The sequence below is a fragment of the Gouania willdenowi genome, chromosome 16 (genome assembly GCF_900634775.1).
Source record: "Gouania willdenowi chromosome 16, fGouWil2.1, whole genome shotgun sequence".
Taxonomy (NCBI): domain Eukaryota; kingdom Metazoa; phylum Chordata; class Actinopteri; order Blenniiformes; family Gobiesocidae; genus Gouania; species Gouania willdenowi.
This window is the reverse complement of record NC_041059.1, coordinates 22,471,067-22,492,487: the sequence shown is the minus strand read 5'-3', so window position 1 is coordinate 22,492,487 and position 21,421 is coordinate 22,471,067. Positions and strand designations below refer to the sequence as shown.

Here is a 21,421-nt window from a genome sequence, read left to right as displayed (position 1 = left end):
GTGCACGCCAGAGCCAATCACTGGAGAGCCCACCCCCACGCCTCACCCATTTTGAAACATTGGAATATTTGAACATTAGAACATTGGAACATTGGTCCTACCTCTACAGTGATTATGTCATCAGTCCTACCTCATCAGTGACTGTTGTTTGCACAACGTGTGCATGGCTGCTCCTTGGTCCAAGGGTGTGTGACGTTGGATTTGTTTGAACTGCAATGATATCGTTCATAAATTATCTCTCTTTAAAAGCAAGGAATTTCATAAATGCTTTACAAATTCCGTGTGCATCTAAGCTGACTGTTGTGGATTAATGACACTAAATGAGTCTGTACCAAGTTAGTTCCGGTCTGAGGAGATCCGGATCCGCAAGGACAACAAACTGGAATCGGAATAGATGGGGTTCAACTCCCTACAGTGTCCTTGCTAAAAGCCAAAATATATGAAAACACAATAGTTATTACTCTACTCATTTCACAACAAACCTAAATGTCCCTGATGTCCCACCTTCAAACACAACCTCATTTGGCCATCTGTAAAAAGCTACTTAAATCTCCCAATTTTTTGTAGCAATGCACACTTCCTATGGGCATCGCACTAGTTAACCTAACATTAGCACTAACATAGCATTAGCCTATCAATAGCATTACCATTAGTCTAGCATTGGAATTAACTGAGCACTAACAGTCCCCTAGCAATAGCATTATCCTAGCAATAGCATTAACCTAGTCTTACATTAGGACTAACCTAGCATTAGCACTAACTTGGCATTAGCCAAGCAGTAGCGTAACATTAGCAAATAGGTTGAAAAAGATTGAAATAGGTTGAATGTATTTGCTGAACATGTTAAAGGTTAAATGGTTTGTAATTTGTTTGCAAAGATTTGAAGGTAAAAACTCTAGCTTAACAAGATGTTCACTCTAACAATGATATCGGAGATGAAAAGTCAATGCAGTTTCACAAAAAATGTAACAAGTCAAAAAGTTAAAAAGTTACAAATTATAGAAGTACAAGCATAAATCTCGGTAACTCTGAATTTTCTGATAGCTTATTTGTCAAAATCAGACAAACGGTGTAGGAGGAGTTAACGACCGACGGAAGAAAAAACAAATAACAATAGTGAGGTTGCTTCTTTCATCCTCACATAAGAAAACTGATTGTAAGTTAGCTTCCATTGTAAATAGATAAATGTCTGTAATATGTATGTAACAAAGATAGATACAGTAAAACAGCAAAGCTATTTCTTTCTTTTTTGTAATCTTCAAGGTAAACTGTAAGAAAAGAGGTGAAGAAAGTATTTGAGACATTCTCACTGCTCCTCTCAGGCCAACTAAAGCCATCACCTGTCTCTTTCTATCTCCAAAACAATCCTTTCTCGCTTACCTCTCCTTCTTTAGAACACAACACTTTCTTTTCTCCCCTTTGTGCATCCTTCAGTCTACAAATGACCTAACAACCAATGCTGGATTGTCATTGCTTTCTCCATTCAGAAAGATGCATTGTTGTTGTCTAGCCAGGCTACAGTGTCAACAGCATTACCCCTGTCCCAACGTAATCAGGTTTTCAGGTCATGCTATCTATTACTCAGGTCTCAAAAGTCATTTTACAGGCATTGCCATTTCCATTACGGCTTTGGAGCAAACTGTTGTTTGCTCGTACAGCTTTGATCCGTCTGAAATTCTTTGGCTATCTACTCAGTCAGCTGCCATCTCCTGCATAGATTCTCCTTCCTCTGTGATAGCAGCAGCGGGCGTGGAAAGTGATTGACAAACAAGGAGGCCTCGTTCCTTCTTTTCTCTTCTTTGCTGTAAATTGAGCTGCTACATGGCAGTGCCATTACCTCCAGCTGCCACGGCTAAATAAAACACTTAAGTGTCTGAGTGATTACTCTCACTCCTCACAAGTGTCCCTGTTACTCTCCCATTCTTTGATTCCTTTAGTCTCCCATGATTTATACTTGATACAGCGTGCTGTTGAGAAAATCAACTCTATAAACTTAGGGCTCTGTTCTACCATGCACGTAAGTAAAAAAGCCACACAGTGGCGCTGTTTTTGACTGCGCGCTATTCTCTACCTGTACTTAAGTGAGTCACTGTGCGCCAGTTACGCACTGTGGGTGGAGCGACCCTAAAATGTGGGCATTTCCATTCAAATCTGGCCTTGCACGTATTCTCTCGTCTGCTTAAGTTATTTTCCTCTTACGCTCTTCTGAACCTGGAATAAGTGCAGCGCCCCAATAAGGTGAAACATTATATTGCACTAGAAGTATGGACTTACAATCGAAGCCACATGCACTCATAATATTGCAGAAGACACTCCCGGAAATAATCTATCCAAACTGACACTGTCACGCTGTCATGGGGGTGGGGGGAGTCACACGCCAAATGTCTGACCATCAGCATTTCTAATATGTTCACATTTACCAGTTCTAAATGGGACAAAATGTGTCACATTTAATTATATTTTATCCGTATCATCCACTCCTTGTCCTGGAAGGGGGTGTGCGTCGCGGAACTGATCAGTGTGTGCGCCGCGTTGGCTGCTGCTTGTTACAATGAACCTCTGACAGACGTACGACTGATTAAACTATTTTAACACTGTATATAGCGTAAAGCCACGGTTTGATCCACTACAAGAGTAAATAGCAAGTGAAATATTGATGACGGATGACGATGATGACAACTAATGCGCGTTGATCATTTCTGAATGCAAGAATGTAAGAAGTTAATAAAATCAGGCTTTCCACACAAACAAATGTTAATATAACTGTGGTTCAGACAGAAAAATGTTTCTGATCCTCACACTGCAGTAATCTGATCAAATCAGTCTGTTACATTGTTTTTCAACGGAGGTGTTTCAAATTAAAAGTGTGCTTTATCATTTTCACGATTTCAATGACATTTGCAAGCGTTGGGAAAACTCCATGTTGCGTTATTTCTAGACAGCCCAAAAATAATGACATCATGGCCCAGGCCACCTTGTTTGCTTCAGACTGCCTTTATTGACAGACTACACACTTTTGGTTGATTTACGCGCGGTGGGCGTGTCAGGAGCCTGGACCGGAGAATACACGCAGGAGAGAGGTGCAGGCGTGTTAAAAAGCGCTTAAGTCCAGACCGGAGAATAGGGCCTTAAATGAACAATTACATGAAATGCAAACATGCACCCTTTCAGACAACTGTTTTTTTTCTAAAGGCAGATCAATTCTGGGTGCCAGTTTGAATCCCAGGACTGGCAGGAGAGATGAGTGGGAGTACCAAGGGTTGACACCTTCTCGAAAATGTCTAATAAATGTAACATCCAATTTAGCTTATGTTTACTTTATTTCTAGATATACGGGAGTTATATTTGCATTCTTGAAGTTGCAGTCATTTTGTAAACCAAGTTGGCAAATGTGACAATGTTTTTGTTTTTACTTTTTGCATGAGATATTTTTTTGTAGTATTGAGATATATATATAAATATAATTAATTTTTTTCAAATTCAAAACTCATTCATTAACCATAATTGTGGCTGCACTGTGGTTGCTTAACCTAATGCCATTGAAACATGTAATAATATAACAATGGACATCTCAAACTTACAGGACATTCTATTCATTTCAACTAGTACAGTCCCCGTTGGAAGTATGTATTCATATAGTGGGAGTTTAAGTAGAGTTGTTAATTATGGCCAAAGGAGTACCGTAATTTCCAGGCTATAAAGCTCACTGTTTCATTGGCTGCATTACAATAATTTAGCAATTTTTTAAGAAAAATCCACACAAATGCTGCAGCCTAACATAGGCCGCACCCTATTGGCTTCAGAGAACTCGGCTAATCAGAACGGGCAGGTAGGCGGGCTTCTGGACTCATGTTAGGTTTCACGGAAATGTCCGTGTTTCACCTGATGCGTTTCCTTTACTACATGAAGTCTCCTCCTCACTTCCCCCCACGTCTACATATCGGTACATTTACAGCTTTTTATGGTCACTTTATGGTCCAGGGTTCTCTCTCACACACACGCACGTGCATCAGCCGCGCGCATGCACATACTCCATCACAGGATTGTAGAGAAAAAAAAAAACGGATCCGCTGGAACTATTTGAAACTTTCGGGAACTCTTCTGTTGTCGTAACTCTCTCTCTGAACGGCTCTGTGTGTGTTCAGCATGTACATCCAAGGTATGCATTTGGTTATATAGCACGTGGTGAAAATATTAGCATTTGTAATGCCGTATCAGCGGATAAATGTGCATTTTTCGCTGTTCGCTTTCAACACGTTTCAGGTCGAACAAACACCGCATCGGGGAGAAATTCAATCCACAAACACACACACACACAGACGTGTCTTGCATTATAGATAGATATATGTTGGTGGCATTTAAAAAGGAGTAAAATAAGTATGCTGTCATTTCATTGCATATGCGCTAAGTGAAACCATGAATGAATGTGACAAATTATCAGAGACAGATGGCTGTTAAAAAAACCCCAAAAAAAACTCTTGAACAAATGAACTTTCTCACATATGTCCCAATGCTCTTTTTTTCACATCAGTCTTTATCATCTGAGAGCCAGACTTCATTTTCACCCAATATGTCATGCCTACATAGGTTTAAAACTTCAGTGCACATCAACATTTTCACTCTCACTCCAGCTGCTGTCCTCGCCTTCCCACCCACATAATTTCACTTTATGGCAAAAGCCATAACATTACACGCTAATGAGTTTTTATTTAGGATTACCAAAAAAAAGTCTTGAGAGAACAAAACTCAAAACTTTTTTTTTTTTTTTCACATTTAACACCAAATCTCCTAAAATCACAACTTCTTAGGTTTTAATTTACATTCTGTGTCTTCCCACTGGCATGACTCCATCCCTTCACCATCCGACTCCTACACTGCAGCAGCCACTGTGTGCCACACATTACCATTTCACACAACACACATACCGCACACACGCTTAAGCACAGATGGATAGCACGGTCTCTTTCCGACACATGAATAGGTAAATATTTACCTTCCCAGATTGTCTTCGTTCCACTCTCATCCTTCCATCTTCCACCCATCGCTTTCCTCTCCACACCTCCACTCAATGCTCATTTCTTCTCTCCCATTGTCGTTTCTCTGGGTTCTTCTGTCCCAGTTGTCTTGCCTTCATCTTATCATGGAGGCTACTCACAGGCATCTGTTGTGCAAACACGCTTGTGTACACATGCACATATTTTGAATATATGATGAAAAGCCTCCCTGTGTGCGTTCGGAACCTCAAGCACACATGTATGGAATGTCTAAGAGGCCTTAGCAAACAGAGTCTATAATAATAACAGACAATGGTGCATTTTATGAAGCTTAATTCAGCTTATTGAAGCAGATGGGGAAGTTGACTGTGCTTATCTGAGCTTTTAATTAGAATAATTTGGACCACTATGAACATTTTTGTCCTTGTGCAAATCCAGCTCATCTTATTTATGGCAGACATTGGCCATCAGAGGCGTCTGTCTGCATGTTTTTTTTTCCCTTTTGCCATCATATGGGAGGAAAAAAAATCAGAAATAAAACCTGCACAAACCGATCTGTTTCCTAACACCATAGTACGCTTTCATTTTAAGTTGGTGTCTGACTGCCAGCTTACTGGAAAATTGGTTTTATCTGCTGTCATATGATATTTACACAGTGTAATGGTTTTATTTCCCATTAAAAGTGGCCATCAGAAGCTTCAGATAACGTCAGACACAGACGTATTTAAATGGGGCTCCCATAACACATTGACCAGCACAATGAACTCTGTTGACTTCTTTCTTCCTTTTTTTTCTGAGAAAATTCTACTTTCCATGTGCGAAAATTAAACCAATTTTTGTACTAAGGTCCAGTCCCATGCCAGATAATAATAACAATAATGCATTTTATTTGAGTCACCTTTCAAGGTGCCCAAGGTCACTGCACAATCAAAGATAAGAACAAGATAAAAAACATACAAAAGATGATAAAGTATATACGTATATTAAGAAAAAAGATTGCCTCAGCTACAAAAGCAAGCCAATACTGCAGCCCTAAAGGCTACAGGAAACCTATAAAGTTACAAAATTGGAAAATACACAGTGAATCAACCATATGTGCTACAAAATGTGCAACTTTCACCAAACACATACAAATCTTTTTACATTTAAACCTGTTGCAGTTTAGGTTTTTTTGTTTTTTTTGTTAAACTGTTAAACTTATTAAACCTATCTATATATTTTGGCTGACTTGATACAAACCCAGTTTCAGACTGTCCTACACAAACCATTCACACAGACTTTTGATCCATTATCAAAAATTGAGCATATAGTGCATCAAAGTGTTTGGTTGTAAACAGTAATGTAACCAAATTCTTGCTAAATAAGTTTTAAACTGTGGAGTCTTGGTAGTGTCTAAAAAATTAACTTTTAATAGCATTTGCTCTCATGTACAATTTGGAGTTGATCACGTCGATGGAGTTTTTAATTATGGAGCCATTAAATTATTGTTTTTTCTCCAACATCTCCATCCTGTCAAGATGCAATACGTGATATTTTGAGATTTTTGTCTTCAAATTTTAAATTTCACAGCTGTTTGAAATTTGCCTTTAAACGCTAACAGCTGCTATCTTGCTGCTATCTTGTCTAAAATTGCCTAGCCCCGACCATTGCTGCACATGCATCACCAGCATGACACTGTTTGATATCTTAAATAACTTCCCAAAATGTTTTTGAGATGCAGGCAGTGGTGGAGATTGTATATACAGTAATTAGCCTTTATTGTCCTATACGTACAGGTAGGTACAGACACAAAATGAGTTGTCTGCATTTAACCCATCCCTGAGGAGCAATGGGCTGACACCAGTCTGGCATCCAGGGAGCAGTTAGGGTCAAGGGACTTGTTTCAGTTCAGTCGCAGCATGTGTGGAGCTCAGGTTTTTTATTTAGTCATCTGTTAGCAAATCTGTATGTGACACATGTTGATGTGCTACTTTGTGCATTTAAAGTTCCCTATTAATAAAGTGTCATGAATAATAATATATTGTTGTAAAAGTAAGTCCCATGTTATATTTTTCAATATACAATGTGTCTAAGATTGTTCTCTCTGCCATAAACTGCAGTTGCACATTTCAATATTTGCCTCAAACGGTTACGCTCTTCATCTTATTGATGGATTGTTGCCAAAATAACACTTTCTCTCCAATCTTACTCTAATCGATATAAACATTAACTCTTTCCCCATGCCTGACCCTCCCAGATAATGCTTCATTTGATAGATCCCATTCTGCTCTGCTGGTTTATCTCTGTTCCCCACACACACAGAGACTTTGCTCTGTCAGTCGTTTTACTGTGTCTGCATGCAGATCTGTCTATTTATCCATTAGATAAGTCATTGTATTTCATTATCACACTTGTCTGTGTTTTATAAGTCTATTCCGCCACATGATCTTTGTCTCTTCTGTTTACAGTAAACAGGCTAATGGTAACCGTCGCAGTCAAAGCTGCATTTGCCTGCTATTCACTATCAGATAGAGATAATGAAATGACATACACATATATGGATGCACATCAAAGAAAGAAGAGAGTCAACCAGATCTCATTTACTATTAAAATTATGCAGACTGCTTTTTGACACAAGTTCAAGTCATGTCAGACAAACAATCCCTTTTTCTTTTTGTTTATAGCTTTTAAAAATAGCCCACTTTCTGTCTGAGTTTAATTGAAAGCAAGTTGTGCTGAAATATGATCTGTCATCTTCCCTCTCTGCTTCCCTGTGTCTGTGTCTCACACTCTTTTTGAAAGGTTGGCAATAACATGATACATTTCTTTCCCCTCATTTTAACAAGGAGAGTATCAGTGTGCTTCTTGTTCATTAGTATCACACATCACACCTCTATCACCCTCAGATCTGGGAGAGGCAGAGGTGTCAAAATGACAGCGTGTGCACACGTGTTTTTTTTTCCAACCCTTTCAGCTTCCACCTTAGGAGAATCCACAAAAGCCAATTCGCACCTGAATCTCTCCACATTCTGTCTTCAGCACGCTGTCTTCTTGCGTTATTTTGCACCCTTGGACTGCCCCCCCCCCCCCACCCTTATCTCACACCGGTGTCAATTTTTTAAGCACTACCACATGAATGAAAAGGACACACTGGCTGCCTTATATCTCATCAGCACCTTTACCACCCAGGAACAATGGCAAATGAAATGCACACGCCCTGTGGAGATACTGGAGATTTCGATCCATCTCATCTGGATGCAGCGAGAAAATTAGTGCTTACTTCTTTATATTGCTCATTATCATTTACCTTTCTCACTGCCATTAGACCAACAGCTTGAGGGAATGTATTTTAGACTGAAATTGTAAATGGAAATAAGAGATTATCATATGCTCACACAAGAAAAACAACAACAGCAAAAAAATGCTAGGAAGATTTCTGTGTTGTGCAGATTCACTGGTTTGCATTTATAACTCTCGCACGTGTTATGTTTATTCCAGGTGTTCATTATGTATCTGTTTATTTTTAGTGTAAAGATAAAGCCTTAAATCGTAGGGTTTTTTTTTGCGTTTATTACTTAAGATGGCAAATTCTTCTGTTACATAGAGCTTTTTTTGGTGTGAGATTTTGGTCTATTTCTCTTATTATTTTTGCTGCAGTTTCATATATAATTTACTGTCTGCGCCTTCACTTCCAAGCAGATCTGAGAGGTCAAGGATGCCTCTGCCCGCGGGCCATTGGTTAATATTAATGACCATCGGCCAATTGTAACTCATCAATAGGTCATAGGTTATCAGGGTGTTGCAGATGCTGGAAGTTAATGTAATTAGAGATGCATCATGTTGTCGATAGAAGGGAAAATGGCTTTTCCACTCCTTTTTCTTAATATCTTTGTTCATCTGTCTTTTTCACCACAGGTCACGTCAACATTCTGACGTGTGTGTGTTTGTACCTTTTCATGGGTTTTTAATGGATTGTCAAGATGTGATAAAAAAAAAAGGAAATTAGTTCAAACTACAAGGAATGTAGTTTTAATTCATGTGAATCAATGTACCACAGAAGTGCAGGCTTTAATTTAAAAATATGACTTTTTTTTATTGCTGACTGATTGCTATGAAGCCAGTCATGTAGTTTTAATTCATGTGAATCAATGTACCACAGAAGTGCAGGCTTTAATTTAAAAATATGACTTTTTTTTATTGCTGACTGATTGCTATGAAGCCAGTCATGTGACTTGGGATTCTTTCAATGTCAAAAGCCTTAATAGAAACCCTCTAATTATTTGGTCTGGTTTTTTAAATCAATTATTTTCTTTCTGAACAGCCTATTTCATTCGGATGACTTTGAGGTGAAAAATGGCTCCAACAAATAATTACATCCTATTAAACAGCTTTTTAAAAGCCAGCTTGTCAAAAAATAATCTGGACATTATTTGCTGTGGATACTGTTGCTTCATACAGAAAACGTACATGGAATGCATCCTTTCGCAATAATTGACAGTTCCTCCAGCTGTCAGAGGTGATGGTAAATGCCTTTCAGATCATGAATAATCATTGAAACTCTATGGCAACATGTCAGGACTGGTGTTTATGTCAATGTGAATATCATGTGTGTCCTCGAGAGAGAATGTTTCCTGAGGGGCAAGATTTAGCCCTGAAGTTCTTTTACTAGCCATCCAGCAAATGTCAATACAAACAAAATATTTCAACCAGGCCTATGCATTTTCTCCCATACTTTACTAGTTGCCACCATTAATTCAAAACCAAGCAGTCTATAATCAATAGCCAACGATTGCCTGTAGGAGCTGCTAATCTGGTTTTGATTGGCTGAATAAGTCCATTGGGAGCAGTTTTAACCTTTCCCATTCCTTATCCAAAGTAATGTATCAGAAGAAAGCATGAAGGCACTAGATCACACATTTCTCAATATTTTAATTTGGTTTGAGTGGCAACAATTCCTTTGGTCTGAAAAACCTGGACACTTTTCAGGATCTTAGATTGAATAATGATCCAATGTCAAGAAATTACAAGTCATGGGTGAAAAATAGCATAATATGGGACCTTTAAACTCAGACCATATCTGTGAGATGTATTAACATAACTTGTTTAAATTTTAATTTGAAACTAACTTCTTGCATTATATCCTAATCATGTGTAATATTCCCTTCCTTTTCAGGGTCCCAGGAATAACCATTGCAACTGACATCATTTGTGGCTTTCCTGGTGAGACCGAGGCAGATTTCCAAGAGACAATGAACTTGGTGAAATGCTACCGTTTTCCCAGTCTGTTCATCAACCAGTTCTACCCCAGACCTGGCACACCCGCTGCCAAGATGGAACAAGTGCCTGCACATGTGGTGAGTGTAAACAAGGAGGTGCTGACGAATCAGATCCTGGCTGACTTCAGCTGTTAATGTGTAGATGCAGTAGAACATGTTGCCAAGATGAGCCCAGGTTTATAACGCATCCTATTTTACCATTGTAGACAAAACAGTGTGTTTGTCTCACTGTGATGCATTTTATAAAACATCATCCCGGAGCAAAACACTGTCAAAAATAGAAATGTCACACTAAATTATACTCTGACGTCCTATTCGTATAAACTCTTTCAGTTTGAATGAAGATGATTGTTTTTATATACTCAGAGTTGGTGAGAAATAAAACGCAAATCAATTAATCACAATTTCATTATTAGATTAATTATCATTTTAATGTTCAAAGATTGATTATTTAAATTTTTCATATTGTAATGAAAAGCAAGGAGATTTAATTTAATTTATATTATATACAATGTTGAATGTGCTGTGAGGTTTTATTCTAAAGAGAAGTAAGAATTCAGCAGGTGACTGATGTTAAATCAAACATCAATAATCAGCATTAATTGAAAATTTTATTGATTATTGTTAATAATCGAAAATCAATTTGTAATCTAATTGAGATATTCAATAATCAGAATCGAATCAGGAAATTGAGCTCATTGACCACCCCTAAAGATACTGCTGGACTTTGTTTTCAGTCTGTAAATCTTTAATTACCTGTAGCACTTGTACAGTATACATGCATATATTTATCCCTTATATTTATTATTATTATTATTATTATTATTATTATTGTTATTATTATTGTTTCTTGTTTATTTTTTGTTATTTTTATGTTCTTCGCACCAACTACCAAATTGAATTCCTTGCACTGTTTTTTTAAATTGTACTTGGTGATAAAAAACATTCTGATTTCTGATTTTTAGCAATATTTGCACATTTAATTCAGTTATCAACACTTTTTTTTTTTTTTACAACATGACACAAAGAACAACACAAGGGTTAAATTAAACAGTCATCATTATTAAACATTAGGGTACTAATTTTATTAAACCATTGTCATCTCAAGTGTTTAAAAATTTGGACTACATTTTTTTGGGAAAAATCACCAAAGGTACCAGCATGTTGCTGGGGTGTTATTTCACTATGCTGCTTGTTGTGTTTGACTGCCTGAAACATTGCTACATTGCTACCTGACCTTTCTTGTAGTTTGACCCTCTTACATATGCTCCACCATATACTCTGTTACACCTCTTTGTGCATTGCTACTCTCTCCTTCTTTACCATCAAAGCGTTGACACATCTCTTTCAAGTAGAGCGTCTTCATAAGTCATTCTCTTTTTCCTTCCTCCCCCCCACCCCCGTCCATTCCTTGTTCTCTGAGGAGATGCAGAGTGTGTCTTAGAGGGATCAATCCCTAGACAACCACAGCTCTGCTTCGCCTATGCCTCACACTTTTGTTGCTTTTTTTCCTTTGTTTCATCCAATTTTACAGTAGTTTTCATCATTTGATTTCACCTGAAATGTCTTAAGATTTCATTCCACAAAATAGTTTTAAATGTTGCGCTGATTTATTGCTAAAACAACATGTTGACATGTTTTATAAAACGCATTTGCTTCTTGCGAAACCACTGAATAAATCTAGCGTTTACTGAAATCTGATTCAAATTAGTCAAAAAAAAAGATGTTTTGCTGCACATAAATCCCCCTCACTTTAAATCATGTTGATTTTGTTGGTCTAATACTAATATTTATCGACTATTTTGTTTCAGTGAGACATAAAGTGTGCGTATCGGGGCTCGAAAAAGTAAAAGGTTAGCAAGGATGTCTGAAAGATATGTTAGGGTGCATGTAAGCAGTGCACCTGCTTCAGTGGTTTAAACTGCACACACCATTGCTTCATCAATCAACATGCAACTGTTTTTACACGTGCACACAAACACACGCAGTGAGTGGTAGCGGCGAGGTGACGTCTCAAAGCCATGTTGGGTCAGTCATTAATAAAGTGCACCAGATGGTTTGTCTGGAACACAACTGTGTTGAAACGCCACAGGAGGGATGGAGGAGTGGAGTCCTGAGATGAAGAAGAGGGATGTTAAAAAGAAAGAATAGGATGAAGGGAGGGAAGAAAGTGGAAGAAAAAAACAGTTAAAATGGGTTAGAGACCCACAAACATGTTCAGTGTGGAGCTTTTTCAGGAATGTGGACGCTTAATGAGATTTTTTTATTTGTAAGATTAGATTTTTTTGTGAAAGCATGATCAGACTGTGACATAGACACAACAGTTATTTGTACTGTAGCATCAATCCAGTGTTGGAGTGTTCAACCAGCAATATTCTAAATATTATAGTTGCAAATAAGTGTGTACCAAACAAATATTAATATCGAATATCAGTTTGATATCAGCAAAAAAAAAAAGGGTCATATTATTAGATATCAGCCAATAAGCAAGGATGCAATATGGGTATAATATTGTAAGCGAAGTGTTTATTTATATAGCATCTTTCACAGACAGAGGTCTGCTTTACATATCAGCTCATTCCCACTCATGCCATGCAAGGCGCTAGTTAACCACTGGGAGCAACTTGGGAGTTCAGTGTCTTGCCCAAGGACACTTCAACACATAAACCGGTATAGATTACCGGCATTTACATTTTTCATATTGTAATAGAAACAAGGCGAGTCCTCCTAATTTGGATATTTCATATACAATATTGAAGGGGCTGTGTGGTGTTACTCTAAAGAGAAGCAAAGAAATTCTTCAGCTGATTAATGTTAATTTGAAGAACAATAATCAGCATGAATTGAAAATGGAATTGATAATTGTTAATAATTGAAAATGGTTTTGTAATCACCACCGCTTAAAATACTGTACGCCTTTGTTTTCAGTCTCCGATCGATCAAACTGATATTGATATTAAATTTCGGTTTCATATCAGCAAAAAAAAAAAAAAGAGGGTCATATTATTAGACATCAGCCAATAAACAATGATGCAATATCGGTATGTTATCGTAAGTGAAAATGTTATGTCGTGTCACGCCTAGTTGTAAACATAACATGTTGTTTCACTAAAGTTTACAAGATTAAAAATAGCAATAAATTGAACTTACCAAGTTTTTTGCAGTGGTTCAAGTTGAATTTGCAGTTTGTTTACTCTCGGTTAATGCACTACACATCATTTCATATTAACTTTGTTTACCAGTTTACTGATCATCTGAAAATTCAATTTAATTAGGATGATACGCACAGACGCACCGCATACATCCACTGTCCGTGAACCGCTAAGTGAGGCAGACAAAACCCAGGGTCGGAGAAAGTCCACATTCAATGAGGGCCAGGTGTTTCCTGGAATCTCTTGGTCCAGCCTATTACCTTGTTTAATAAATTATCTATGAAGACAAAAGCTTGATATGCTAGTATTCAGGTGGATAGAAAGAAAGGAAGACCACAGGGATGGAGGGAAGGAAGCATGTTGAGAATAAAAGAATGCGAGTGTTATTAGCTCGGATCTCCATAATCATCCCCAGGTGACGAGAACTGAGCCTTGATAAATGGACTTTGTGAGTAGAGATGTGTGTGCGTGTGTGCGCGTGTGTGTGGGTGGATCATTTGGTCGGGATGAGTTGAGAACGAGCAGCTGCAGGAGGGAAAAAAAGGGGAGAAAAGTGATCGAGGAGGAGATTAGCTGTTCATGTGGGACAGTGTTTTTAATTTCCCCAGGTTGTAATTGGTTAAAAACTCCATTACCCACGAGGCACCAGTGCAGCAGCTGTCAGAGCGGAACAGCTGGCCCGCCACTAGTAGCTCCATCTTCTTACTTCACTATCATTTATCTACGCCTGGTCACACACACACACACACACACACACACACACACGCGCACACACACACACACACACACACACGCACACACACACTCAGAAAGACAAACACATGGTTTCTACACTCTCCGCCTTCATTGGAGACGAAACTTTTACACACACACACACACGCACACACACATTAAGGGAGATAATAGCACTTGGTTAAAGGCAGTCTAACCGGTATAAGGGTTGAGTTAATGGTTAAGTTGTTGCCTGGGTGCTTGGCGCACCTGCATTTGATTAATGAGCAGACGGCCTGCCTTAACGGTGGGAAAACATTACATTTTAGTGGATTTAACACATTACAACAATGTCTCTTTTTTTTGTGTGTACGCTACTTTTATGTATTAATTTAATCCTCAGTGGCTGGACTGAGGCCTTAAGGTGACTCCTTAAAGCTGTCTACAGCCCTATGTTCCCACAACCCATTGGTCCCACAGCCCTATGTTCCCACATTTTTTAGGATTTATTTTTTTGCTGAAATTTTTGGAAATTAGGCCCTATGTTCCCACAGCCCTATGTTGGGGTCAGCCCTATGTTCCCACAACCCATTGGTCCCACACTCCTAACATTTCTAAGATATTTTTTAAAGTTAGGCCCTATGTTCTCACGTGTCTCACATTTCTAAGACTACGGAAAACGCAGATATTTCCACATTTGGCCTCTCATTTACATGAGGCTATAGCAGACAGGACCGACCCCCTGGTCCACAGTGTTTGCTCAAAATGGCTGTTTTTCATTGAAGCTTAATCCCTGGAAACTGTGGCGGAAAGGTTTTAGTTGTTCAGAACTTCCATTTCCTCCGGCATGAAACAAAAAGGGAAAAGATTAATTGGCGTTGCTGGTGCCAGAACTGCAGAGCAAAGGTGTACACACACCTGCTGAATGAAGAGAATGACGATCCAGTTATCAGAGTGATTGGGTTCCATGATGAGCAGAGCTCAATTATTTCTATAATTGTTTAATTCTAGCTTACCACCGGACGATGAATGATACAGTGCAAATGCGCCATCACTCTCTGTGGCTATTCATCCGTCACCTGAAAGACCGCCAGATGCTGACAGAGAAAGGCAATGCACCCTCACGACGGCGACGCAAGTGGAGGATCTTAGAATGGTAAATGGTAAATGGACTTGATTTTATATAGCGCTTTATCCCCACACTGAAGCAGTCTCAAAGCGCTTTACACATCAGCTCATTCACCCAATCACTCTCACATTCACACGCCAATGGGACAGGACTGCCATGCAAGGCGCTAGTCGACCACTGGGAGCAACTTAGGGTTCAGTGTCTTGCCCAAGGACACTTCGACACATAGTCAGGTACTGGGATCGAACCCCCAACCTCTCGATCAGAGGACGACCCTCTACCACCTGAGCCACGGTCGCCCTTAGAGACCACACTGGTCTGACAGAAGGGACAGTATGACGATGGCAATCGAAATGTTGAGTCCTACTGGAGCACTATCAGCCACTGTGTCGTGGCGGCTGTTTAGAGCTGTTCCCTGGCATCATTTTGACACATCCTTTGTTAAAGTGAAGCTCCTTATCGTTACTAGAGCTTCTTATTTTTTTGTTCTTGAATTCATCTCAAAGGACGTTACTTGCAGATTGCCTGTTCCTGGAACATAAAAGGTAAAATGCACTAGAGCCTTTTCACAGTTTTGAGAAAACAGTGCAGCTTTTTTTAGTTTTTTGCTAATTATTATTGTTCAGTCTTCAAAGGACACAGTCACCACACTTGCCTTTCCAGTTTTAAGTGAACTGCATAAATAGTGAAATTTATTTAGGTTGTTTGAATGTGTACTGTTCATTAAAGAAGTATATAAAGTTAAATGTGCGCTGTGTCTTAGTAAATTTCACTAACTTATGGAAGTGAGTTTAATTTTGGTATGAGGGTTCATCACTCTACAGCAACCCCATTTTGGAATAGCGGTGTTGAGCTCAAAAGACTTTAGAAACTAGCTCTCTCCTTCAAATCGCCAGTCGCGGGATTGATTGGCGAACCGCTAACTACCAGGGGTAGAGATGCGAAAATTGTAGGAACATATGGTCCAATTTTGAAAAATATCTTGGAAATGTGGGAACATGGGGCTGTGGGAACATAGGGCCTAATTTTGAAAAATAAATAAATAGAAAGAAAGGAGAGCCATATAACATTAAGAACCAAAATAATTGTACCTAAATTGTAATATAATTATGTAATTCAGTAGGATACTTATAAACCTTGCAATGTCCAAAAATGTGTATGTTTTTGATTTATAAACATTTATTGTGAAACATGTCTGAAACTTTGGGCCTATGATTATAAAAAGAAATACAAAAGACTTTTGTAAATGAAAAGAAAAACTAAAAATCTAGATTTAAAAACTTGAAGTAACATTGTTTTAGTGATAAAGACACTAAACTGGTTAATGTTGTTGTGACAAATCAACTTGTTTACCTAATGTATTCTTTAGTGACCTTTCGTAGATAAAATTGGGTCACAAACAGCACTATGGTCACTTTCAGGGTAATGCTTTAGGAGGTGTTAAGCCACAACAGCGCACAGATCACGCCCGAGGTTCCTCCATCATAGAAGTAATGTGACACTTGTGCTCTGTAGCATCAACATCTGTCTGTCATTAGGGAAAGACAATCGGGCACATGCTGCAGAGCCAAAGGCACACGACGTATGGGCAAGAGCACAGTTACCTTGCCACACAGCTAGCTAAGGCATGTGAACAACACACACATGCACGCACACACAGATCCTTTTAACCGCTGTCGGCTTTCTTTCCCCGGAATGTCCGCTACGTTTTGGCCATTGTAAACGCAAAATTCAAGTCTTCACACCTTTTACCAAGAGCTGAATAACAGGCAGCAGCGTGAGTAAAACTAGAAAAACATAAAACATCATTGCATATTTAAAGCATTAGGGAGGGACAGGCATGTGTTGATGTTTAAAGAAACTCACTAAAAAAACAGATTTAACATGTTTAGTAGTGATGTACCAAATATTCTGCCACAAAAAAACATTTTATCACTGAAACAACCCGGCTGAAACAGGATGTTGTGATGATGTGAGCAAAAACTGTGGCCAGCATGAGCCTGTCTGGATATGGGCCAACATGTCTGCGATGTGCAACAATTTCAGTGTATCTGAGCATTAAAGCATCTTCTCGTCAGAGGTTGAGACGGACCACGGGGTGAAAAGATTGAAACGTCATCGGTGTTCAGTGATAGATATAGTTGCAGTAAAAACCAGCAGTTCTGTAACTGATGGAGTCCTTGGTCTTCCTGACCAAGGACATCAAACTCTAGTTTATTTTATGTGCTATAAGATTATTCTGTAATCTCAGGTGTGTTACGAGTGAATTTGTTTTGATAATTGGTTCTGAGACTTGTTAAGGCTGACAATTGTAAATAATAAACTTTTTTGATATTTACGACCAAAAATCCTGATGTGTAAAGGGAAAGTCGGTGACTCCAGACTCCTGACTTTGTGATTTGTGACGTGGAACAGAACGTAGCCAATCAAGAAGTGAGCTGACTGGGAAACACATAATGCTCCATTCAAGGCCATTCTGAATTTGGCATTTCCAAGTTGGAAATGTTGATCTCCATGTAAAACCGAGTTCAGTGGCAGCACATTGAAATATATCTTCCTCTTCTTGCGTATGTCTTCAGATCCTCAGCTCTGTTTCAGCAAGCCATTCCAGCATCTCGTCGTCCAGGTTTATTAGGTCTAGGTCACCATTTGGTGGCCGGTGTTTGGGGCCGCTGGTCAAGATGTGGTCAACAGTCTGTACATTCACAGCGGTCACTGTCTGTGAGGCCCCATTGCTGCAATGATTCTCCAAACACTGTCATTCAAAAACACCTGGACAGTACCAAGGCACAGACAACCGCCCGTACCGCACTTATACACCTGCTAGCTGGTACCACATCAGTAGCCACAACTAGGACACTGCACATTTTCCCTGAGGCCCTGATCTTTACTGCTGCTGAGTACTGTGGCCATGCTAATGCCGCAGCACCCATGTAAAAAGAAACTTGACGCTGCCCTCAACGATGCTCTACACTCGGTCTCTGGATGCGTACGAGCTACCCCAACCCACCAACTACCTGTCCTAGCTGGAATCGCTCCAGCTGAGGTCAGACGAGAAGGAGCTATGCTGGCTCTTGCTCGGAAGGCACAGATGAGTGAATCCCATCTCCTCCACAAGACCTTCACTGAGAGACCGCAGTGCAAGCGCCTCAAATCCCGGCTCCCATTTGCCATACATGCCCAGGAATTGCTCAGCACTACACCAGCTGACACCAGCAGAGCTTCCTGGGTCCAGGCAAGATGGTGGGAACAGTGGAGAGCATTTGAAATATCTCAAACGTCGCTGACTGGTATAACATTAGATAATTACTTATTTTGTAGTGTGGAATGTTAGAAAAGGCTTGATCAAGTGATGTTTCTCAAACAAAGGACAATAGTCAGCAACAGTAGGTTGGTTACATAATTTTTAACCTTTAACATAGTATCTACAGTATTCTACAATTAAATAAAATAAATAAAACAAAAATAAAAAAATCCCGAAATTTGAATCTGATATCTGATATTCGTTTTCAGACTAATATCGGACCGATGTCCGATATCGGATCGGGACACCCCTATTTTTTTATTGTGTTAAGAAATCTTTAAGCATCTAATGATGCCTTTTTTGAGACGACAAAAACATCAATAATGCACAAAAATATTATTCATTTTTAATGTAATGCAACTTTTCTTAGATGGTGTGAAATCTTGCACCCAGAGACCTTTGAGTACTTTTATTACTTGGTGTGTGTGTGTGTGCGTGCACGTGCGTGTGTGTGTGTGTGTTAGGAGGGTTCTACATCCATGTAATGTCACTTCACTTTACATGCAGCATCCGTCTCTGGCAACAACAACAGATGGACATCACGATAACAGCCATTGTTCATCATCACAATGATGACAGGTGCACCACACACATGCACAAATGCTTACAACGGGTACATATGAGTTGTTAGTTTGTCACAAGCTCAACACAGACGACATGCAAGATTAACTTTACGACGCATATGTTGATACTTAGTGTATTAGCTATCTCCTTCTGGACATGCAGTGACATATTGTACATACTACAGGTCATTGTCTTAACCTTAACTGTCAGAGCTAAATACTTGACTCTAACCCACCTTTAAGGTAATGGTAGATACAAAGTAATAACTGTAAATAATGTGAAACTTTAAAGTGAGAAACTTCTCTCTCTGACTCTGACAGTTAAGTCAGTGATTTATTTGTATTACATAGTTGCATGAGTTGGAAGAAGTTCTTGCTAATTAAATGGAGTTTGTTTGGCCTCCGTTTGCCTTTAAGGGTTTTTCCACTTGTACTCTGGCTCCCTCACATACTCCCATGACTGTGTGTTAGGTTAATTGGTGACTCCAAAGCAGCCATTGGTGTGAATGTGTGTAGGTGATTGTCTGTCACTATGTGTTAGCCTCTTGATGGACTGGTGACGTGTCCATGGTGAACCCTGTCTTTCACCTTTTGTCTGCTGGGATGGGCTTCAGCTCCTAGCAGTGCTTGGTAAAGTGCAGATGGATTGATGGATTTAAAAGAAACTGGTTCAAGGTTAGCTTGTCTATTTGAGCCTGTGACGTTTGAAAATGTGTAAAGAATAGTACCGGTACTCTGGTACTCTGTTACCTTTACAGATTGTATGTGGGTAAAAAGTGTTGGGTTGTATACAGAGGTAAAAGTAATGGATTACAAGTACTCACGTTGCTGTAATTGAGTTGCTTTTATTGGTACTTGTACTTTTTTGAGTTTTTATTCCAATTTCATGGTCTCTACATTGAACATAATCCATATGTTTTTAGTCGCGCCATTTCTGATCAACGCCCAGCCACTTTCTTGTGTTCATGTTGGGGTTTCTACATAGTATGTTGTCACCCACATGTCCCCTTTGGCTTGGCAATGTTTTAGAGTTCATAAATGTAGCTATACTTAGAGCCTGATATTTTTTTTATTTTTTTATTATTTTGAATTGAATTCATTGGTGTTATTTTATTTTAAAAAGAATTGTACATTTTAACAAACCTTTTATTTTATACAGATGCCTTTGTGGGAAAATAAATTAAGTTCCAATTGTGCAAGATTTGGTCTCTACCTTTTTAAGTTTATACATAAGATGTTTACTGTATGCAAGGAAACCATGGCAACATTTATTACCAAATTAACCAATGACTTTTACTTTGAGCACTATTTAATGAGCTACTTTTTACTTGTACTTCTGTATTTTATGTATGACTTACTCGTACTTGTACTTGAGGATAATTTCAATCAACCAATAGTACTTTTACTTCATTAGGGTATGTCAGTATTCTTTACAACTCTGGTTGTATGTTAATAAGAGAGATTGAGCAAAATATAAGTTTGTTTTCTAATAAATTGTAGTCCTACTTCACTATTAGCCTCATGTTTCAGTGCGGGCAGCATGTGTAATCAATACATTTTTTTTTTTAGCATTAAATAAAACTCTACTCACCAATTTACATATCTACTTATTTGGGATAAAGCTGCCATATAAGGGATCCTAGAGTAGCAGGTATAAAAACTTGTGGTTGTGTTATGCATGTTTGTGGTCTTTTAAAGCTATGTGCAAATTGAAGGTAGAGAAATTCTCACCTGCGTTTACTTCTGTCTTAGAAACACCATTCGTGCATGCAGGCACACACGCGCAAGTTGTGTTCAAGTTGAATACGGAGAGGTGGTCAAAGTGATAAAGGGATGGCAGGAGGAAGGAGAATGTTGTTGAGGAGCAATGATGAGAGCATTGCTCTCACCCAAGGTGCTCCAGGCAAAGAGAGAGCGAGAAAGGGCGGGAAACTGTGGTCAGACAGACTTGTAAAGAGGAGGATTGCTGAGAGAGAGGAGCCTGACTGATTAGTATGAGTCTTCTCTTGGTGGAAAAAACACGAGGAGCGAGGCAGAGGGGGAGAGGAGGTGTGTGCGTGTGTCGGGGGGGCAGGAGATATGTGGAATGGCAGAGAAAATGAGAGAAAAGAGGATTTGGAGATTCCAGAGAGCCCTTTGGCAGGAGAGGAGAGAGAAGCAGGTGAAAACAAGAGCGAGAGTATGGTGGAAGGACAGGGCCAATGATTACAGGAGAGTATGGATCAGATGAGCCTTGAGTGAAGAGAGGATAAGTAAGAGATGTGGTGAAATTTACCACAGGGTAAGAAGAAAAGTCAAGAGATGCTTACATGG

General features: G+C 39.1%; 1 protein-coding gene across 1 annotated transcript in view; it reads left to right on the top strand.

Moving 5' to 3' along the window:
* cdkal1 (CDK5 regulatory subunit associated protein 1-like 1) overlaps positions 1-21,421 on the top strand; it is a 259,308-nt gene that overhangs the window by 172,818 nt on the left and 65,069 nt on the right. Inside the window, exon 10 of the mRNA XM_028471816.1 lies at positions 10,147-10,327. Coding sequence (XP_028327617.1) covers positions 10,147-10,327 — 181 coding nt within the window. The remainder of the gene's footprint in view (positions 1-10,146; positions 10,328-21,421) is intronic.